General features: G+C 50.5%; 1 protein-coding gene across 3 annotated transcripts in view; it reads left to right on the top strand.

Annotated features, from left to right (window-relative positions):
- Nfatc1 (nuclear factor of activated T cells 1) overlaps positions 1-19009 on the top strand; it is a 106191-nt gene that overhangs the window by 25633 nt on the left and 61549 nt on the right. For all 3 annotated transcript variants that reach the window (XM_029471871.1, XM_029471870.1, XM_021150633.2), the window contains exon 3: positions 4625-4784. In XM_029471871.1, the coding sequence (XP_029327731.1) occupies positions 4625-4784 (160 nt within the window). The remainder of the gene's footprint in view (positions 1-4624; positions 4785-19009) is intronic.

The raw sequence follows: 19009 nt of genomic DNA, 5'->3' as shown, positions 1-19009 counted from the left end.
TTTCCTTCCCATTGCAAGACAGTTTAAAGCCAGAGCCCCAGAAGGGAGATTCCTGGCTTACCCTCTGCCCCTGTGTGCTCATTCCGAGCGCCTGTTGGCTTTCTGAAGCTCATCTGCACATGTTCTGATGTGTACAAGACAGGAATTCAACCTTCTAAATGGATTCTGACACTGCCGCCTCACCTAGGAACTCACACAAAGCGAGCCCTGATCTCAGGCCGGTGTTTGCGGCTCCCTAATTTGGAATTTTCTTAGCAGACGTTGGGCAAGGGCTTTTGGGTGGATCCTTTGTCAGTCAGCATTCCCTCCCTCGTGTCTCTGCTTCTTTACTTCCATCTCCTCTCTCATCCTGGCAGAAGCTGTGGGGCACTCACACCCCCGTATGGATCTTGGTGAGGTTGTTTGACTCTTCCGTTTGTCAGATTGGTGTGAGCCCTAAGGCACGCTGGGTTCAGACTGTGGTAGCCCAGTGGTCTTTGTGTGTCTGTGGCTGCAGATGCCTATGCCTCTCCGTGGGATTCAGCGAGGGCTTTAACCCTAGAGGTCAGTACGCAGAGCAAGCTTGCCCTTTCCAACACCTCTGGCACAAGGTGGCAATGAGGCTCCTGGGCTATAAATTGCCATTCCCTGCCCCCCTCCTACCCCCCCCCCAGAGGTAGATTAGAGTCTGGAAGGCAGGGGAAACTATGTGGCTTTGATACTCTCAGTCCTTAGCTGTCATCTGCCCAGCCGTGGCTCTGAGCTCTGGGGCAGGTAACACCTATGCTGCCTGTGGTGAGCACACTTCTGAGGTGCCTGGGACCCTGTGGTCGTGAAAAGGCGAGAGGCAGAACTCAGAACAAACAGGAAGCAAAGCTTTGTCTCAAAAGACTCTGTTACCCACGGGTGGGTGTTCTCTGAGTACACAGCTGAGATAGGTGCTTGGTTCCAGTACCAAGATCCAGGTGCTTGGTACCTGTATGAAGGGATTCGGAGCTGGGCCTGGAGAGACTTGTGGCCCCTGAGCCGGCTGGCTGAGCTGGCTGAGGTGCTAATGAGGCTGTGCAGAATCTCTGCTTGGAGGAGAGAGGAAACTGGCAACTGCCAGCGACAGGAACCAGGGAACGTGAGCCCACTGTGGCCTCAGGTTTGGGATCTGGTTTGGAGTTGGTCACTGTGCTGTGACCTGTTCACCACAGCATTTTCGTGTTTCCTGTCAGTCGGAGGCAGAGCCCTTTCTCATGGGAACAGTGATTCAAAACAGGAGAGCTGGTGGGTTCTCCCTGTGCTGCGCCCACATACCAAGCACTGTGGAAGGTCTGACTCGCCCATTATCAGGAGAAGCTGTCCGTCATTCCCATGCAGCCTGTCCTCCCATCCCTCCTCCCCCAGCATGGAGGTTACATCAGCCTGGTCCCTTCAGACCCTACAGCAGGAGGCCACCCTGCTTTGTGACCCAAGGGCCCTCAGGACCTCAGAATCAAGGAAAAGACACACACACACCACATGGGCACACACACATACATAGACAGACACATGCATATGTGAGTGCACACACACTTGCTCTCACACACACATGTACATGTGCGCACACACAGACATACACACACACATGTGCACACATATATACACAGACCCACACCCATGGACATGCACACACACGCAGACATACGCATGCACACACACTCACACACACAGAGACACACTCACGCTCATACACACTCATGCTCTCTCTCATGCACACACCATTTTCTTGAGTGAATTCAGGAAAAAATTCTAAATGTGTTCAGAACCGCTGAATGCATGCTTCGAACGGGCTGAGAAGGGCCCTGGGTACTTGATACGAAGCCTAATGAGACAAAGAGAGGGCTGGCTCCAGATCTCAACCTTTAACAGGCTTTCGTCAGCACACACGGCCCAACCACAGGAGGCTCACCTCCAGTCTGCACATGTGTTTTTATTCTGTGATGTGTTTCTTTTAATTATTTATTTAGTGGTTGTGTCATCATAGTACAGACGTGAAAGTCAGAGGGCAACTTGAAAGAATGAAATCTCTTCTAGCGTGTGTGTGTGTGTGTGTGTGTGGGGGGGGGTCCTGGGGATCAAGTCAGGTCTTCAGACAGGGCAGCAAGTGTGTACATACCTCCGGTTCCATCTCTCTGGTGCTTGGCAAGGTTTTATTTTTTTTTAAAGACTTATTATTTTTAAGTGTGTGTGTATGGCCATGTGCATATGAGTGCTAGCTAATCCCTATAAAGCCTGGTGATGCTGGCTCCTCCTAGATCTGGAGTCACTGATGTGATGTTAGCATTCTGACAGGATGCTGGGACTCAAATCCAGCTTCTCTGGAAGAGCAGCCAGTGCTCTGACTCACCGATCCATCTCTCAAGCCCCTGTAACGTGTCTTAGGATGTTGGTCGTGTGTAGTTAACAAGTCCTGACACTCTGCTCTGACATGAGATTGCTCTTTATAGGTGGCAGTTTCAAAACGGGTTGGGAGAAGGTGCTAGACACATGGTATCTGACAGTGCTGGTGGCAGTGACTGTGCTTTGGAGTGGCCAGCCTCTGCTGGGGTGGAGGCTAAGCCAGGAAAAGTGTCCTGAGGCCTCACAAGGTCTTCAGTAAGACACGGGACCGAAATCAATCAGCTGATTAGGGGCCAGATGCTTTCAGAAGCTTTATTCTGGGTCGGCAGGATTGTTCACACTCAGATCTGTTCACACTCAGATTTGCTCACACTCAGATCTGTTCACACTCAGATCTGTTCTTTACAGAGCATCACCCCTCTCTGTTGGAATCAGGTTTAGGGTGGAGGGGCAAACAGCAAGGATGAGAATGTTCTGAGGGGAGGTCGGGGGAGTATACAAGGCTGGCGTTCATCACGTTGGTGCCGGGGTGGGAGACTTCCTGATACTTTTGGGAAGCATGAGGCTAATGCCTCAGGAACCCCAAAATGCTGACCCTGTTGTCAGGACAGGGTAAAGATACAGTCCCTGATTTAATTATGTGAACATTAAATCAATGGCGTCTATAATAGCAATGGGCTGGCTAATAATCTAAGGCCAGCCATAAAGTAAGATTCGCCTAATATTTGTAGTGCTGTTATTAACCAAAGTTCTTACCAATGAAAGATGCTCAAATTTTAACCTTTCTTTTAAATAGTCAGGATACCAAATTATATGTTTTGCCAAGACACTCCCTTTTTGTATAAAATGTGTGCACATCGACAAGGTCTCTAAACTGGTCACATGTGATATAAGATTTTAAAGTGTCTCCGAGGCCTGCCTAGCCAGCTGTTTTCCAGGTTGCATTGAGTGTAACTCTTGACAAGATGGAACTGAATTGAAGATGCATTTGAAGTCAAAACCCTGGGTCACTCCTGAGTGCACAACTCTAGCAGGCAACCACAGCCCCTGGGCCGGATGTCAGAGACCCTGTGGCAGCAGAATCACGCTGACGCCCTGCAGTCCAGACCCCAGGGTGTTCAGCCAAGTTTTCCCCTCCAATCTAGTCCCCATCTCTGATCTAAAGTGAAGTCCTATGGGTTTGGAGAGCTGTCCGATTTTGCTTTTTTTGTTTTGTTTTGTTTTTTGTTTTTTTGTCCACAGCCAAGCAGACTTTCTGTGCAGATATAAGAACCTTGTATGCATATATAAGAAACACTGTGAAGGTGTGGGATGTTTTGCAGTGCCTCCTCCCACAACACCTGGGTACCCATTCTGCCCCTGGCTCTGAGGAGTCTGCCCCCACAGCCCTGGAAACACACCCTCTCCTTGAAGTAGGAGTCTGCTCAGCTCCCATGGCGTGCCTTCCCTGGGGATGCCAGCCTCCCTTCTGGCGAACTCCTCCTCTCTGATGCCCCTCCTTCCGCTCAGCAAGCTGCTGGAATCAGGGTGTATGACACACACAGGAAACGGCCCTGACAGGCCTAGCGTGAGTTTGTAAATGCACAGCAGCCCTTCCAGAAAGCCTTACCCCTTCCTTCTGTGATGTTCCTCTGGAGTCTCTGTGAGCGCTGCGGATGGGCCAAGCCTGTGCCGTCAGCCTGCCTCTGTGCTGGGCAGATGCAGACACTTACTATTGTGTGTTTGTGAGTCAGATTCCTAGAGGGATGACCCAGCTTGTACCGGAATGGTAACAAACACAGGTGCATCTTGTTAGAACTGGGCTGGAAACAAGGGACGTGGCAGACTGGAGGGAGGAGTTCTCTTGAGTCTGCTGTAACTCGGCATTACAGAGGGAAGTTATTCCCAGAGCCCCATTTGGCCAAGGGTGCCTTTCAGGGCTTTCTTTAGAGAAGGATGACCCTTCCTGTTCCTAGTGAAGAGTATCCAGAGCCCCATTGCTGATTCTCCTGTCTGTAAGCAGGCTATGTCTGCACCGCTTCCATGGCTCTGGGAAGTAGATTAGGTTAGCTTTTAAAGACTGGCTGACTTCTTTACTTCATGAAGCACCGGCAAGCTATGAGCACACATGATTACACAGAAGCCATGGCCTTATGAAGACCTTACTCCCCTATCAAGATGCTGCTGGATGGTATCCTCTGACAGCTGTGAGGGCTGATCCCCGGATGGTGCCCCAGGCACAGCATGGGCAACTCTGTCTTGGTGTACCCACACTTAAAGCTCCTCTGTTCCTTTGCAGCCCGTCCTTGCCTGCCCTTGACTGGCAACTCCCGTCACACTCTGGTCCATACGAGCTTCGGATCGAGGTGCAGCCCAAGTCTCACCACAGGGCTCACTATGAGACGGAAGGCAGCCGGGGGGCTGTGAAGGCTTCAGCTGGAGGACACCCCATTGTGCAGGTATGGCATCTGCTCTGACCAGCCAATAGCTCATGCCTAAAACAGTTTTGGATTCACAGCTAAGGACTTTCCTCAGACGTGAAACACAGCGACCTCAGAGCCTGCTATGTTCCTCGTCTTCAGTAATGTCCCAGTGAGTCCTTGATGAACTGGAAATGTCCAAAGTCAAAGTGTGTTCGCCGTACCTCACTGAGGATGCATCTTCTCGCAGGCACTGCAGAGGCAGGGCATCAGCCACTCTTCTCCTCACAGAGGGAATGGCTGAGCAAAATGCCCAAGTCAAAGGAGATTTTCTGTGAATGGGTATCACTTTCATACTACCATCAAGGTAAAAGAGAGACAGTATGTAGGACCACTGTGAATCAAGGGCTGTCTGTGGTTACCATATAGTGCTTTTCATTACATCTATAATGGTTTAAAAGGTTTGCCCAGAGCAGACTTACTTGTAGCAGGCACCATTGCACCAACTGTTCTGCAACTCTATTCTCTTTCAAAACATCTCTGCCCCTGGAGCTGATGCGTGCTCTCCACCCACACCACACCACACCACACACGTGGGATTGGTGGAAGCACCAGGTCTCAGGTCTACAGGGCAGCAGCCTCTGCTTCTCAGTCTGCCTGCAGGTGTTAGGAAGTAGGGTGTGAGGGAGCAGGTTATGAGATGGAGTTCTGTGGGAAAGGTGGCTGTGAGGGGCACAGTCACACCTCTGGCACTTTGGGGAAGAAAAAATAGCAATCCAACTAACCCAAGTCCAAGAATCTAGGAGTTGCTCGGTTCCACGAGGCTAGTTGTTTCAGCTGGTCTTCTGTAGGTTCTAACAGATGTGCTGGTATGTAAGTGCAAGCAGGCAAAGATGTGTGAATCTTCCTTCTTCCAATGTCCTTATGTAGGCCTCCAGCAGAGGGTGTGGCCTACCATGTCTGGATCTGGGACTTGCTTTGTGCCAGGCTGGCCTTGAACTCAGAGATCTCCTTGTCTCAGTCTCCTGGGATTAAAGGCAAGTTTTACCTTGCCGGGGCCTAAGCTTTTCATGGCTACTATGCCTCAAGATCTAGATCCAGGTTAGAATCCTGCGTGCCCTCCATTTCTTGATTGTAGTTCATTCTAGATGTAGTCAAGTTGACAACCAGGAATAGCCATGACACTAAGTTTACATTCTGGGCTGTGATATAGTTTATATCTGGTACGCTGTTCACCAATGGTGGCCAGGAGGCACACTGGAAAGTCGGAGGCCCAGCAACATCACAGGTCCAGCTTGGTCTTTCTCCATCTGGACATCAGTGTGACATCCCAATGGGCAGGGTGAGTTTGTCTTGGCTTCCCTTTGTCACACCCATCCCCTTGTGAGCTTTAGATCCCAGACATTACTGTTTTAAGCACCGCGGAGAAGTGCTTACTCTCTGGCTGACTCTGGTCACATGGTGTTATGGAGAGCTCTTTACCCCAGTATCCCAACATCATAAACCCGGGTGCCCAACCCTGTTATTTCAGGACTGATGCAAACTGGAAGGGGTACTCAGCAGGGTACCCTGTACTTTTATTTTATTCCATTTAGGTAAATAAAGAGCTGGCAAGGGCAGGAGGCCATGGAGACAAATGGCTGTTTGCCAACGCAGCAATCAGCCACATGGAATGAGCCAGGCGAGGTGCAGAAACGAAGCACTTTAGCAGCGCTTGTGGGTGATGTTTAGGTGATATTTGTGGCCTGTGTGCTCGATGCCAATTAATACCTACTCTGTTAGCCGCTTGATGTGATAAAATGCTGGGGGACATCAGTACACAGCAGCTGGCTTGACATTTTAAGTTTCTCCCCTTCGCAGGTGGACGAGGTCAGGTAGCCTGCCTTCAGCTGTGTTGGGTAACTACAGGTATTTACCTCTCCTTTTCCCGCTGTGGTTTTCACTGAATGAAAGTGCATTATTGCTGAATGGAACAGATTTTAATAGGACAGGAAATAAGCCTGTTAAAGAAAGGCAGGGGAGTAAGTGGAGAGATAATGCCTGGGCGCCTCCACTTACTTGGATCTTACAGCCAAGTGGCGCTGGGTGAGAGCAGGGGGGTGGTGTGTGTGTGTGTGTGTGTGTGTGTGTGTGTGTGCAAATACTGTGCCCTTATTAGAAAGATGGAGCTTCAGGTGCAGGTCTGTGCCATCTTGGGCTTGGTGGTTGTTGATTGTAAGAATCCCAGCTGCTTTGGGGCGATAAAGACAGAAGGAGTGTGGGGAGCCCTGTGTTTGGGGGAATCTGTGTCTGTCAGCCACTGATCCCCATTGCCTTGTGTGTCAGATGCTGAACCGACATGCTGCCCCTAGAGAACCAGGTCCAGGTGTCTTGAGCTCAGGGCAACACTCTATCTCTCAGTTCAGCTGATATCCAGGAAATTGAGGCATTTCTGAGGGATGGCAAAATCTAAAACAGTGTTTAAGAAGCACCCTCTAAATTATTTAAGGTGGCGTTAGAGGAAGGTGGCAAAACCAGGCCAGGCAGCCGCCACTGCCACAGAACAGCCACTACTTCTGCAACACTGTTGCAAGGCAAAGGAAAACACCCAGCTCTGTGGCGCTTCTCATTTTGGGTCGTTAGCAACTCAAGGGGTTTCCTGGGATATTCTCCCAAAGTAAGCTCACACCTATGCCCGCGTGAGGAAAACAGCTAAAAAGAGGGAATTTTAGGGGATTTGTTTTCTCTTTTGGCTGGTGGACCACAAATTAGATAAAAATAGGATTTGCACGTAATTATGAAACACACAAAAATAGAAAACTCTCTTGGTTGCCATGAAAGTACTGTAACCACAAAGTTCTATAACCTCAGGCTTCTGGGTTATTTTGATAGACCCGCTAGTGCCTTCAGCTCTGATGTCCAACCGTCTTGCTCTTGGATGGGTGAGGCCATGGACCAGTTCACATGCCCGGTGTGCAGACACTCCACAAGCCAGTTTGTGCCCAGTAGTCTCTGTAGCATTCCTCACCGTTGAGGGCTTCTATCTCACCCGAGAGGTCTGGACTCACCATTCAAAATGGCCACAGGCTCCCACTAGCCATTCTGTGGTCACCAAGCTACCTAGGCTTCAAGAAGTCTGGCCTTACAGTCTGCTGTCATTTGAAAAGCCCTATCAGAAGGCATAGCCATGGGTTATCCTGGAACCAAGGAAGGGCTGGGCAGGGCTTATCTATAGTTTTCCTGGCAGCTCCCAGGAATGAGCTACCTTGCAGCCCCTAGGTGGACATGGTCTGCACAAAGTCCTTATGGAGATATCCTTGGGGACACGGTGGCTCCATTCAGTTAACCACTGTATTCTGTCAGTTACTGAGACAGGGGCTCCTACATCTGTCTAGAGCATGCTGTGGTCTTGCTTCTGATGTCACAATGTAATGTGAGAAATGGCCTAGATCTTCCTTGACTACGTCACTTGCCTTGGTAGAGCAGATGTCACAAATACTCTGACTATAGCGGGGGCATTTGGTCAGCGCGTCTCCAGCTCTCTCCAGCAAAGTCTTTATTGAGTGTCATCTCTGTCCAGCAAGGTCCCTCCTGACCTTGATCTGGCCTCTGGCTATCAGGTCTCTGTGTCTGTTGGATCTTAGCCACCACTGACTGAGGATCCAAATTCTCCAGACGCTTGGCAGGGGATGTGATGTCTACCTTGTCCTGGGCTATGGTGGCCTTACAGGCTCCTGCCTATAGAGGCCCCTACTGTAGCACATGCAATTATCTCCCATCCGGGGGGTCATGGACTCCAGCTCTGTTTACCAATCACCAAAATGACCTGCCTGATAGCATCTGCGCATCACACACAGGCCTGCTCTGCTTGAATAATTAATAGGCCACTGAAATATGAACACTCAGAAGCTGGTCAGAGCCTAGCATTTAGGTTTGCAGCATAGGGCTTGCCATTTAGGACAGTGACCAGCATAGCTACTGACTGGCCGTGAGGGACTCAGATCAAAGAGACACAGATAGTGTCCCAGACAGGTGACCCTGGACTCTGGGTAGAAATAAGCGACATGCTCTCAGGGCACAGACAGCAGGTACCTGAGGATCTGTTGGAACCAGGGCAGAGTCATAGAGGAACCCATGACAGGCCCTGGCTTGTGCTCCTGCACCGGGGCCAGGCAGTGGCCAGTAGGGACTCATGACATTAGGGACCCTTCTGAGGTTACATAGCTTGCCCCCACCCCATATAGATTCACGGCAGGGACTTTTTCTATCATACAGTCATTTGACAGCTGAGGACATCCACTGGAAGATGACATGAATTTCTCAGGTTGTTCAAATTGTCTTTGAGCTAAGCCCTTGTTATAATTACTTTTCTTTCTTGGTAGTGTCTTTTCCCCCAAGTCCTATGGGAAGATTTAGCATATCAAAAATACTGTGAGAAGTCAGTTCCTGAGGGGTTTCTGACCTGTGGCCAGAAGGTCCCTCGTCATTTGGTTTAGTGGCCTGGAATGCTCTGTCCCGTGTGAGCCTACATCATCCTGGATTCCAGGTCTCATCTCTGGAGGCTAGCACAGAGCCAGGGTCCTTCAAGGTGTTCTGGTCAGAGCACCAGAGCCCAAGGGCAAGCTTTGAAAGGCAGCATTTCACTCTGGCTGGGTCTGCAAGCTGGTAAGGCATGCATACAGCAGGGGCTAACCTGCAGGCCTGACCCCAAAGCAGGAGCATGCTGCCCAGAGTCAGCCAACCTGCATGAGGTCTGGATTAATTTTTTATGGATCAGCCTGGACACTGCATGGAGCCCTCTCTCCTTTCAGGACTCTTTGAGGCAAACCTTCTCCTTTCCCCGCCTATCACGTACAGGGTGACTCTCCTGTCCACTTGGATGCTGCCCCTGCCTTCTGCACCCCCACTCAGCACCAAGGTCCAGTGTCCAGAAAACATAAGGGTCTCAAGGGAATTCCATGAGGGAAGCTGCAGTCTCCCAAACACACCGCAGCTTTGCTAACTGTCCATGGCAGAGCTAAGGGTCGACAGACAATCGGTAGTAAGAGACGAGCCGTCGTTCCAGGAAGACATCTGGGGTCAGCTCTCTTAGCAGTGGGAGAGTGAAGCAGAGATGGCCGTTTGCTTACACGGTCTGCAGCAGCGTCACTGATGGCCTCTGCTAAGCCCTACTCATGCACTCAAGGCTGGGGTTTTATGTGGCTGGGCTCTCTGTGACCTCATTTCAGAGCCTTCCCATTCAGCAGAGTGGGAAGCAGAGAGGGTGTTGTTTGGACCGTGGGAACAAAGACAAGGCAGGGCTACAAGCAGAAGCCTCCCCAAATGAAGAGCCTGCAAGTCCCACACCAAAACCCCCTCCCCAGACCTGACTCAGAAGCTATGGCTTCTTTGTTCCAGGCTGGGAAGAATTTAAGTGATGCTTGTCTGAGGTACAGAACCTACTGGTGGTTTTCTAGTCATAGGCCCACAGAGCTCTGTCTTAGGGTTCAGATGAGCTAGGTCAGTCCGGCCCCTCCTCTACCCTAGCCTCCTTGGGGACAGGTAGATGAGGACTGAGTATTGAAGACAGAGCAAGAACCAGCATTCGTACCAATAGCCACGGCAAGAAGTGAGCCACATGTCTCCCGCTGGCCTGTGACCATGCATGGACCTTCTTCCTGGTAACCCTGTGGCTTTCCTTGGCCCCGAGGACCCGTAAGTATCACAAGTGTCCCTGGCTACCCATGGGCAGCTGTTCAAATGTAGAAAAGACACAAACTGTAGAGTGTTCTCTTGGGAGGCTCTGGGGGACTGTTGTTTGCTCTCTGGGTCAGTTGTGCAACTGGCCCTGCCTCATCATGGGAGGTGGGGTGCAGAGACTACTGTTGTATACCTTGCCTGGCCTAAGGGGCTTCTTTTCATCTCCTGGGGTAGCACTGGGCTCCTTGCCTGTGTGGATGGCTGCAGTTTGCCCTGTAGCAGCATGGATGGCTGCAGGCCTTGCCTAGTGAGGCCCAGAGCCATGACCTCACTGGTCATGTTGGTAGATGCCCTTAGCAAGGACCTCAGGGCTGAGAGAAGGAGCAGATGAAGGGCCGATGCCCCTCTGGTATAACACACAGGGTCTGGGGTGCCATCGTGGCATCAGTAACCTTTGTGAGCTTCAAGTGTTTTCGGTCCTTCATCTTAGATTCCCAGCCCTGTATCCTCATCGTTTTGGGCTCTAGTCTGACAGTAAGGGTCAGATTCTCTTTCATACACTCCATGGATGCTTGATGCATGGCCACTGAGCCCTGTGATCCATGCTGTTAACAGTAAAAACCCACCAGAACGCTGACAGCCGCAGGCCGGACCCTGCAAAGTAGAAGGAAGGGCTGGAGTTCAGGACAGCAGCAATATTCCCTGGGCTTTCCCCTACATTTCTGGGCTTGGCGTCACCATGGTAGCACGTTGTGACACACTACATGGCACGACTGCTCCTGAGTGGCCTCTGCCCTGTAACACTAGCCTAGAGAGTCACCACAGTCACCGCCGAGTCGGGATGATTCCCAGGAGAGTGTACAGATGGCGGCTTCCTGAGTGGCCTAGTCTATGAGGTACTGAGGGAGGTGTCTGTGTTGCGAGTGTCTGTACCTGCATGGCAGTTTTACAGGAGTCTGCTGGTGTTGGTGTCTTTTTCCTTGGATTTGGGTGGGCAGAGAATAGATGACCGCTGCCATCTGCAGGGCCAGCCTCAGGGATGCTAAATGTCAGAGATGATCCGGGTTGACATACATGGGGGTAACTAGGCTGATTCCTGGCTGTGTCAACAGTTCCTGAGAACACTGAGACCCCTGGGGCCCTTAAAAGCCCACTTTGCCAATGCCAATGGGTGGGTGCTAAGGTCTGTCCAACCTGCGTGTTGCTCGAGTTTGTGCCTCTCTTTTTCCCCTGGCCCCTTTCAACCTCTCAGGCTTGGTGGGAATCGGTCCCTTGCAACAGGACCATTGATTTTGTGCAGAACAGATGGACCCTGATTCAGCCACGTGCCCCTGGTTTAAAATTCCCACAATACCATGCCCAGGTATTGAAGGAAGGATCCCGTTCATTTCTTCAAGTAAGGGGTGGGGGAGGTTCCAGCCCTCTCGAGTCAGCATGCAAGGCAGGAAAATGGCCCTCTGGGAGAAGAGCAGAGGTGATGCTGGGCTGGAGACATATAGAGCCTCCCTGAGGAGCACAGAGCAGGCCTGTGATCCACACCCAGGTGCCGTGGCTATGAACAGCAATCCTTAGATGTCCACTCTGACCTTGTGGCACCACAGGTCATAGAACTCACATTTGATGGAGGTCAGAGGCTCAGGGAAAAACTGCCAGGAAACTGGTTTCTCCTTAGCCTGCCTTCTCCCCCTTCCCTACCTCCAATCTGCCTCAGCCTTCCTCAGCCTAGGAGGGGAAGCACAGACTTTGTGAGTGAGCTGTTTTCTGGAATGGGACCGAAGCTCCCTTTCCGGGACCCTATGAGAAAGTGAGTCTGGACTCTGACCTCCGGAATGGCACAAGATGGCCCTCGGTGCATCTGCACATGCGCAGAGCCCCAAGGGTACTCAGAGCTTCCCAGATGAAGACGGCTCTAGGGTTCTCAACTCTGATAGGTCCGTTCAATTGGCAGGAGAGCCAGTCCTTTTCAGAAAGTCCTTTTCAGTCCTTTTCAGAAAGTCACAGAGCGTGCCTTCCTCCTGTAAAACCTGCACTAGGACCTTTTATATGAGAAACTGTGCCAGCTGCTGTGGAGGGACAGGCTCTGGGAGGCGGGGGTGGCTTGCAAGGCCTTTGTAAGGAAGGAAGCGCATGTTTGAGCCCAGTGCCAAGCCTTTCCCTCCATGCTTCAGAACATCAGACTTTCTCCACAGGAGACTGTTCACTGTGTTGGGGATGAAGCTTGGGTCTTTGGGAATACAGGCAGGCACGCTACCACTTGAGCCCCCAAGAGATAATTTTGAGGTAAATTGAACAGCTGATTACTAGAGGCCTGGAACAGCTTCCAGCCCCCAGCAAGGTGGAGTGACTTTGCCAGTGGAAATCAAGTCCCCATGAAGGTGCTCTCAGTGAATGTCTGGCAGGCATCGCCAGTGTATGTAGTCTCTGGCATTTATGCCCTGGTAATATTTACATGGATACAACCTATTTTGTTTTTATTCTATTTTTTTTATTTATCTGCTTTCTTACAAAGGTAGAGGAGGTTTGTATGTGAAAGACCCGAAGTTCCTACATGCAGTCTCTCACAGCTCCTCTGTGTTGCCCTCGGCTTCAGACTTCTGGAAGGCCTCGTGTGTACTGGCTACTAGCTCTTGGGGTCTGAGGGACGTCACTAGACCTAGTTTTGCCTGTGCCTATAAACCTGAGTTTGATCATGGGTACAATAGTTGTCTTCATAGGAAGAGTCTTCAGAATTACACGATTAAGTACTGTTGTGGGCTCATGACACATATGTGCACACACAAAGTGCTCATGCTCATAAACACGTGCTCGCCCATCCAGGCACACATTCTTGAGCAAATGCACAGACTCTAAAATACATGAGTGCTCATACAGTACAAGCACAAATGCAGCACACACACACACACACACACTCACACACACCATACACACACGCACACCCATGGATGTTCATGAGATAAACGTGTACACTGTTCCCACATCGGTCATATTTATACCAATTCATAAGTGCATACATGCATAAACACATGCGTAGGCATACATAAATGGTTGTACACATGTCAAGTATGTCAGGACATGCACACACATGCACACACATGCTGTGGCACCCTGAAAGCCAGGGGTGTTTTTTTATTTTCAGACAGAGCTAATCACTAGCACAAATTCTGTAGGTAGCAGATTTCACTGAAGGGCAGTGATAGCAACTCCTTCCTTCTGTCCTAGGGAGCTATGCCCAGAAGCTCAGCCTCTGCTTGTCTCGTGGGGAAGCCCTGGGTGCCTTATGTCCTGCAGCTCATACTCAGAGGACCTGGCTTTCCCTGAGTTTTGCATTTGCTGCAACACAGTCGCTCACACAGTGAGAGCCTACTAGTTCACTGTGCCCCTCCTGATTATGCAGAACTGGACAAGCCCTGTCTGTTTGCCATCCTTCCACGTGCTCCTGAGTATGGGAAATTGGTTTGGTTTGGTTTTGCAGCATATGTTAGGCAAGTTCTGTACCACTGACCCACACTCCTATGGTCAATCTTACCTCTTCATTTTGAAATGTCAGTCTTTTCTTTGAGTTGTCCAAGCTGGCCTTGAGCTCACTCTGGAACCCACTGAGCCTTTGAATGTGTGGCTCTTCTGCCTCAGCCTACTGCGGGCTACGATTATAGGCCTGCACCACACAGCCTAGTTCTCAGGTTGTGCTTAAACTCTCCTACTGAGCATCCATGAGGGGTCCTGCCCTCGATGGTCATTTCTTTCCTACCAGACAGGCACACAGTGCCATTTGGAGTGACAGGCAGTTCCACAGCTGGTAAGGTCTTCATGCTGGTTGTTCTGAGGGGGTCACCCTTACTAACAGCAGCCGCTCCCCAGGGTCTGTGCCTCTGGCTAAGGCTGGTGTGAGAGCCCCAGTTCACCAGAATGACAGTTGGCTCCTACGCTCTCAGGTTGTGGGGCAGGAAGATGGGTCAGAATTAGCTCCTGTGGGTACAGCGAGGTCTCCAGGGCATAGTGGTGAGTTCCCAAGATGCCCCTGTACCCTGCCAGGAGACCGGCACTCTGCAGTCTCCAGGAGAGGGAAACAGAACGTCCAATAACAGAAGACTTCCCGTGTCTGGGAAGAGATGTCTCCAGGCAGCGGCGTTTGTAATGAAGAATTGGGGCTGAAAACAATCTGAGGTAATGAGAGTCCAACAGAAACTCTTAATTAACCGAGTAGAGGGAATTTAGGTTTAAAAAATAGTGAGACCCACCCTGGGCGCCATCCCCAGCCAGGAGGAGGGGAGTGAGACCGATCTGTGAGCGATTTCTCTTGTCTTCTGGGATCTATCCCGGGATGCTAATGTTACTCGGGGTCTTAAAAGCAAATTTCCCTTTCAGTTGATTGTTTCAAGTGTGCATTATGTCTTGGTGGAAGAATGTCACGTGACAATGTCCTTTGCTTCGTAACCAAGTCAGAATGACTAGCTGAAAGGCAGATGGTTTTCATCAGTTAATTGGCTCTGTTAATTCAGACCTTCCTGCCACTGCGTATGAAGGTGTGCGTGTTGGCCCAACTCCAGCACTGAATAAATTTGTCCTCCATCAGTCTGCTGGCCTGTCATCTCCCTGTGTAAGTGCTGAGGTGGCACAGGAGCTAAAAACAAACATTTTTAATGTGCAGGAAACTGGGGGACGCTTACACCTTGCAAGTGGAATAATGTGTTTTGTCTCGTTTAGAGGAAGCAGAGAAGACTTGGGTCTGACAGGTAACTTTATAAATGTTGTTCTGACAGACACTGTGAGAAGCCAGAGGCAGAAGGTCTGTGCAGGGGGATGTGTGAAGTAGCTTAGATTTCTTTTCTTAAAGTGAACTTCGTGCCTTAAATAATAGATATTTACCTCCCAGGGTAAGCTTTAAATATTCCTATTTTCACTGAAATGGCATGTTTCTAATGGATAAAATTATACCGTATACACCGCCTTCCATGCCTTAAGAAGCCTGCCATAGCAGGGGTCCTGGGGGAATTTTGAGATGTCATTTTAAAGTCATCTGACCCAAGCCAGGCTGGGCTAGAGCCTTGGGCCACTCAGCCTTGCCCACGGAGAAGGTTTGGTCATAGATTTATTTATATATTCTTGTGTTAAGTGTCATAAGATAGGAGACTAACTGGCATAATTTGTCTCTGAATTTCTATCTTTATTTTTTTTGTTACATTTCATATTGTAAAACTATTCTAATCTTATATAGACTAGTGGTTTCTAAGTAGATTCATCATACTGCAAGAGGATCCCAGGTGTTGAGGGGCCTAGACCAACCAACCTTAGTTGTTAAACCCTGTTTGCAGTAACTTGTGTGTTCACATAGCTTTGTAGTCCCTGCAGATTAAGACAATGCTAGATGTGATCACTGGCCAGAGAGTGGCAGAGGTGGCTTTCTGCGCTGATGGGGTGGGGGATTGCAATATTCTTTCAGTCAGCCAGGCCCACAGCAAATGGGGGAGTTTGAGGGGAAATGCCCTGTGCTTTCTGGCTCCACCCACCAACCTTAATCAGGCTGCTGTTGTCTCAGGATGCCCGGGGACCTGTAGTCAGCAGGCACCCTTTACACTCACACGTGTGACCTTGGCACAGAGCACACATAAAATCTGCACGGGTGAATCTGAAGCGATCTAGCTCATAGATGCTGTGACTATGGTACAAACGGGGAGCAGGTGCCTGGCCCAAGCCCAGAGAGAAGTCCTTCTACGCTGACTTAGTATACAAAACACACGGGGTGCGTGTCTGTGAGTGCGTGTGTGTAGTCAGGTACAACAACACTGCCACCTGCACCTGCCCCGAAGACTGTCTCTCTCTCACACAGGGATCCTCCTTGATACCCGTAAGCGCTCCCAACCCATGATGCTCAGAGTCTCTGCTGGCTGTGCCCCACACATCCAGGGCTCCTCACAGGACACAAACATTAATTTTAAACATTAATCAGCAGTACCTGTAATTCTGCCCAGAGGCCTGGAGAGGCAAAGACCCCTTGGAACCACCTACTGGTGTCAGGGAGTGGGTGGGCTGCATATTCAGGACACTGTAAGGGCCACCACCCCATCTTTGCAACACAGATTCTCGCGCGTACAGTTGTGACATCTGCGTGGCATCAGCGCAGGGACCACTGGGCTGTTTTGATCAGCCTCTTCATCATACAGTCTGCTGTGAGCTCTTTATTCCGCACTGCCCTGTCTGGTGTTCTCAGAGGTTCTCTGGTGTCTGTCAGCTTTCCTTCTATCTCCAGAAGTGAACTGGGGTAAGGCCCATCTCCAGCCCTTAACTTCCTACCCGTCAGTAATGGGCCATCCAACAGGATTATTTCCTGGGAATGCAAATTCAGAGATACAGTCCCTTTAAGGGAGTCAGGTGAGAGTCTGCTTCTTTCAGTAACAGGGTGTGGAGAGAGAGATGTTTCCTGTGGATTGAGCTGTGCTGTGGGTTCTGGATAGGCGGGCCCAGGAGTTACCGGGCCATTCTTACTCTCAAGTCTAAACTTTGTGTCTGTACTGAGGACTCTCTTGGTCTGGGAGGGAGTTTGAGGGCTCACAGAAACCTCTGAGCCCAGCTTGCCTCCTGGGCTTTGAATTGGGAAAGGAGAAGGTTTTTCGCTGAAGAAAAATGGTGGGCTCCAGGGTCTGCCTCAGACAAGCTCTTACTTTTGCCTTCTCAAAGCTGTCAGTGTCTGGCACCTTGTGCCAAGCCTGTGTGGAGGTCTGCCAACCTCCCTGTGGAAGCAGTCTGCTTTCATCCCGGCCGTCAGAGATGAGCACTGCCCCACCTGGCCCCTTAGCTTATTAAGGCAACAAAGCCCGGGGCCTCTGCCCCATTAACCTCTGACGAGTGGGGAACACATTTTTCTTGCCGCCACTCAATGAACTTGAGCATTCGGGCTGTACCTGTTTGAAGTACAGTCCTGGTCCCCAGCCCTTTCATCTTGAGGTAGGGCTGGCACTGACTGTGTGTGTGTGCCACATGCTGGTGGATCACAGGATGTAATGAAAGCCGTGAAGTGCCCATGCCTCTCCTAATGAGCAACTGGCATGGATCAGGCCAGAGGTGGTGGCTGAGACCTTTGCACGAGGGACACGTGAGAGGCCCTGCTGCCTTGTAAAACCCCGATACCCACGGCCCACATCAAAATCCAGCAGCAGCTAATTGCACTGTCTGATTTTCTGGTCCCCACTTCTAGGTTTCATTGCCTTTTTCCAATGCTTTAAAATGAAAGGCACAATTCCCTACCATCCCAAAAGGCTGGAATTCCATCGGAGAGACTAGTAGTAATGGCTGGAGCCTGGAGTCCTCTGCACTCCTCTCTTTACGGATACCTCCCTTCCCCCACCCCCACTCCCTTAGGATCTGTGGGTCTATTTCTTGCTGCTGAGGCTCCCTCCCCATTCCCACCACAGACCACCTTCTTTGCTGCAGGATTCTTGAAGACTGCTTGGTGCTTTCTCATGGTGCTGTTCACCACCCTCCTGTTTGGCATTGCTAAAACCAATTACCTAGCAATCCCACAACTCATCACAGGGCTCTGAGTTCCATGTTCCAGCTCTCCTCCTTTCTGCCCACCTTCTGGCCAGGCCATTCCTTTGTGGCCAGCACGAGGGGCTGGGGCCTTATCTATTGGCAAAGTAGATGACAGCAATCGGAGAAGGCTATAATTGTCATCGACTGGGTCCTGGCAGCCACCTGTGTATCCTGGCGTCCTACAGTGTATCTCATCCAACCCCAGCTTCCCTCAAGGCATCAGGGAGCTATGGGGCATTGCAAGCATGGTGCATGAGGTGGGCAGATCTTTGGATTCTAAATAGAATGATGGGGTGGAGGTAGGGCTTCTAGGAGTGAGGCAGAGGAGGTGAGAAGGGCGGTAGCTACCAGCACGGGGCAGTTTCACTGCATCTTATCCTGTGGGCTATATACTCTGTCCACAAGATACTCTGTGGTGGGGTAAGCGGTGCAACTGGCATTGATAGGACGTCTGTTCACACCTCTTTCTCTTCCTGAAGGAGAGGTACACAGGGCAGTCATGAAAGGATGGCCTAGACACAGTTGTGTGTTTGTGTGTGTGTTGCTGTGTTTATGGTAAATGCATGTATGTTACCAATCATGAGTGAGTACTCTGCTAACTTGTGCCATAACTGAATGTAAGAAAAATAAGCCTGTCTTCGGGGGAGGTGCAGGACTGATTTGGGGAAGCCGGAAAAGCCAGCCTTACCTCTCCAATTCTGGAGGTGAGGGCGCCATGAACAGTCCAGCCACCTCCATCTCTCCTTTGCTCACCTGGCTTGGAAGGACATTCCTTTCTCAGAGGCCAGTCAGAAAGCCCCACAGGATGGTGTAGGCTGAGATGCCATGGAGATGCTAGAGTCTTGTGGTCCTTCCTCAGCAGCTTCTCCTGGAGAGAAGTGAGTGTACGAGTTCTGCTTTGTCACTGGCACTTGTAGCATGCAAATGGTGTGTAAGCTGCCTTTGTGTGTGTGCACATGTGTAACATGGTATGTGTGTGACTGTATAATTTTTGTATGTGATGTATGTACAACATAGGGGAGTGTGTGCAATGGGGTGCAAGTGTACACACTTGCACATTGCCTCTAGGTGTGCCT

The sequence above is a fragment of the Mus caroli genome, chromosome 18 (genome assembly GCF_900094665.2).
Source record: "Mus caroli chromosome 18, CAROLI_EIJ_v1.1, whole genome shotgun sequence".
In the NCBI taxonomy this organism is placed as follows: domain Eukaryota; kingdom Metazoa; phylum Chordata; class Mammalia; order Rodentia; family Muridae; genus Mus; species Mus caroli.
The sequence above is the reverse complement of the archived record's forward strand: the minus strand, read 5'-3'. Positions and strand labels throughout refer to the sequence as shown.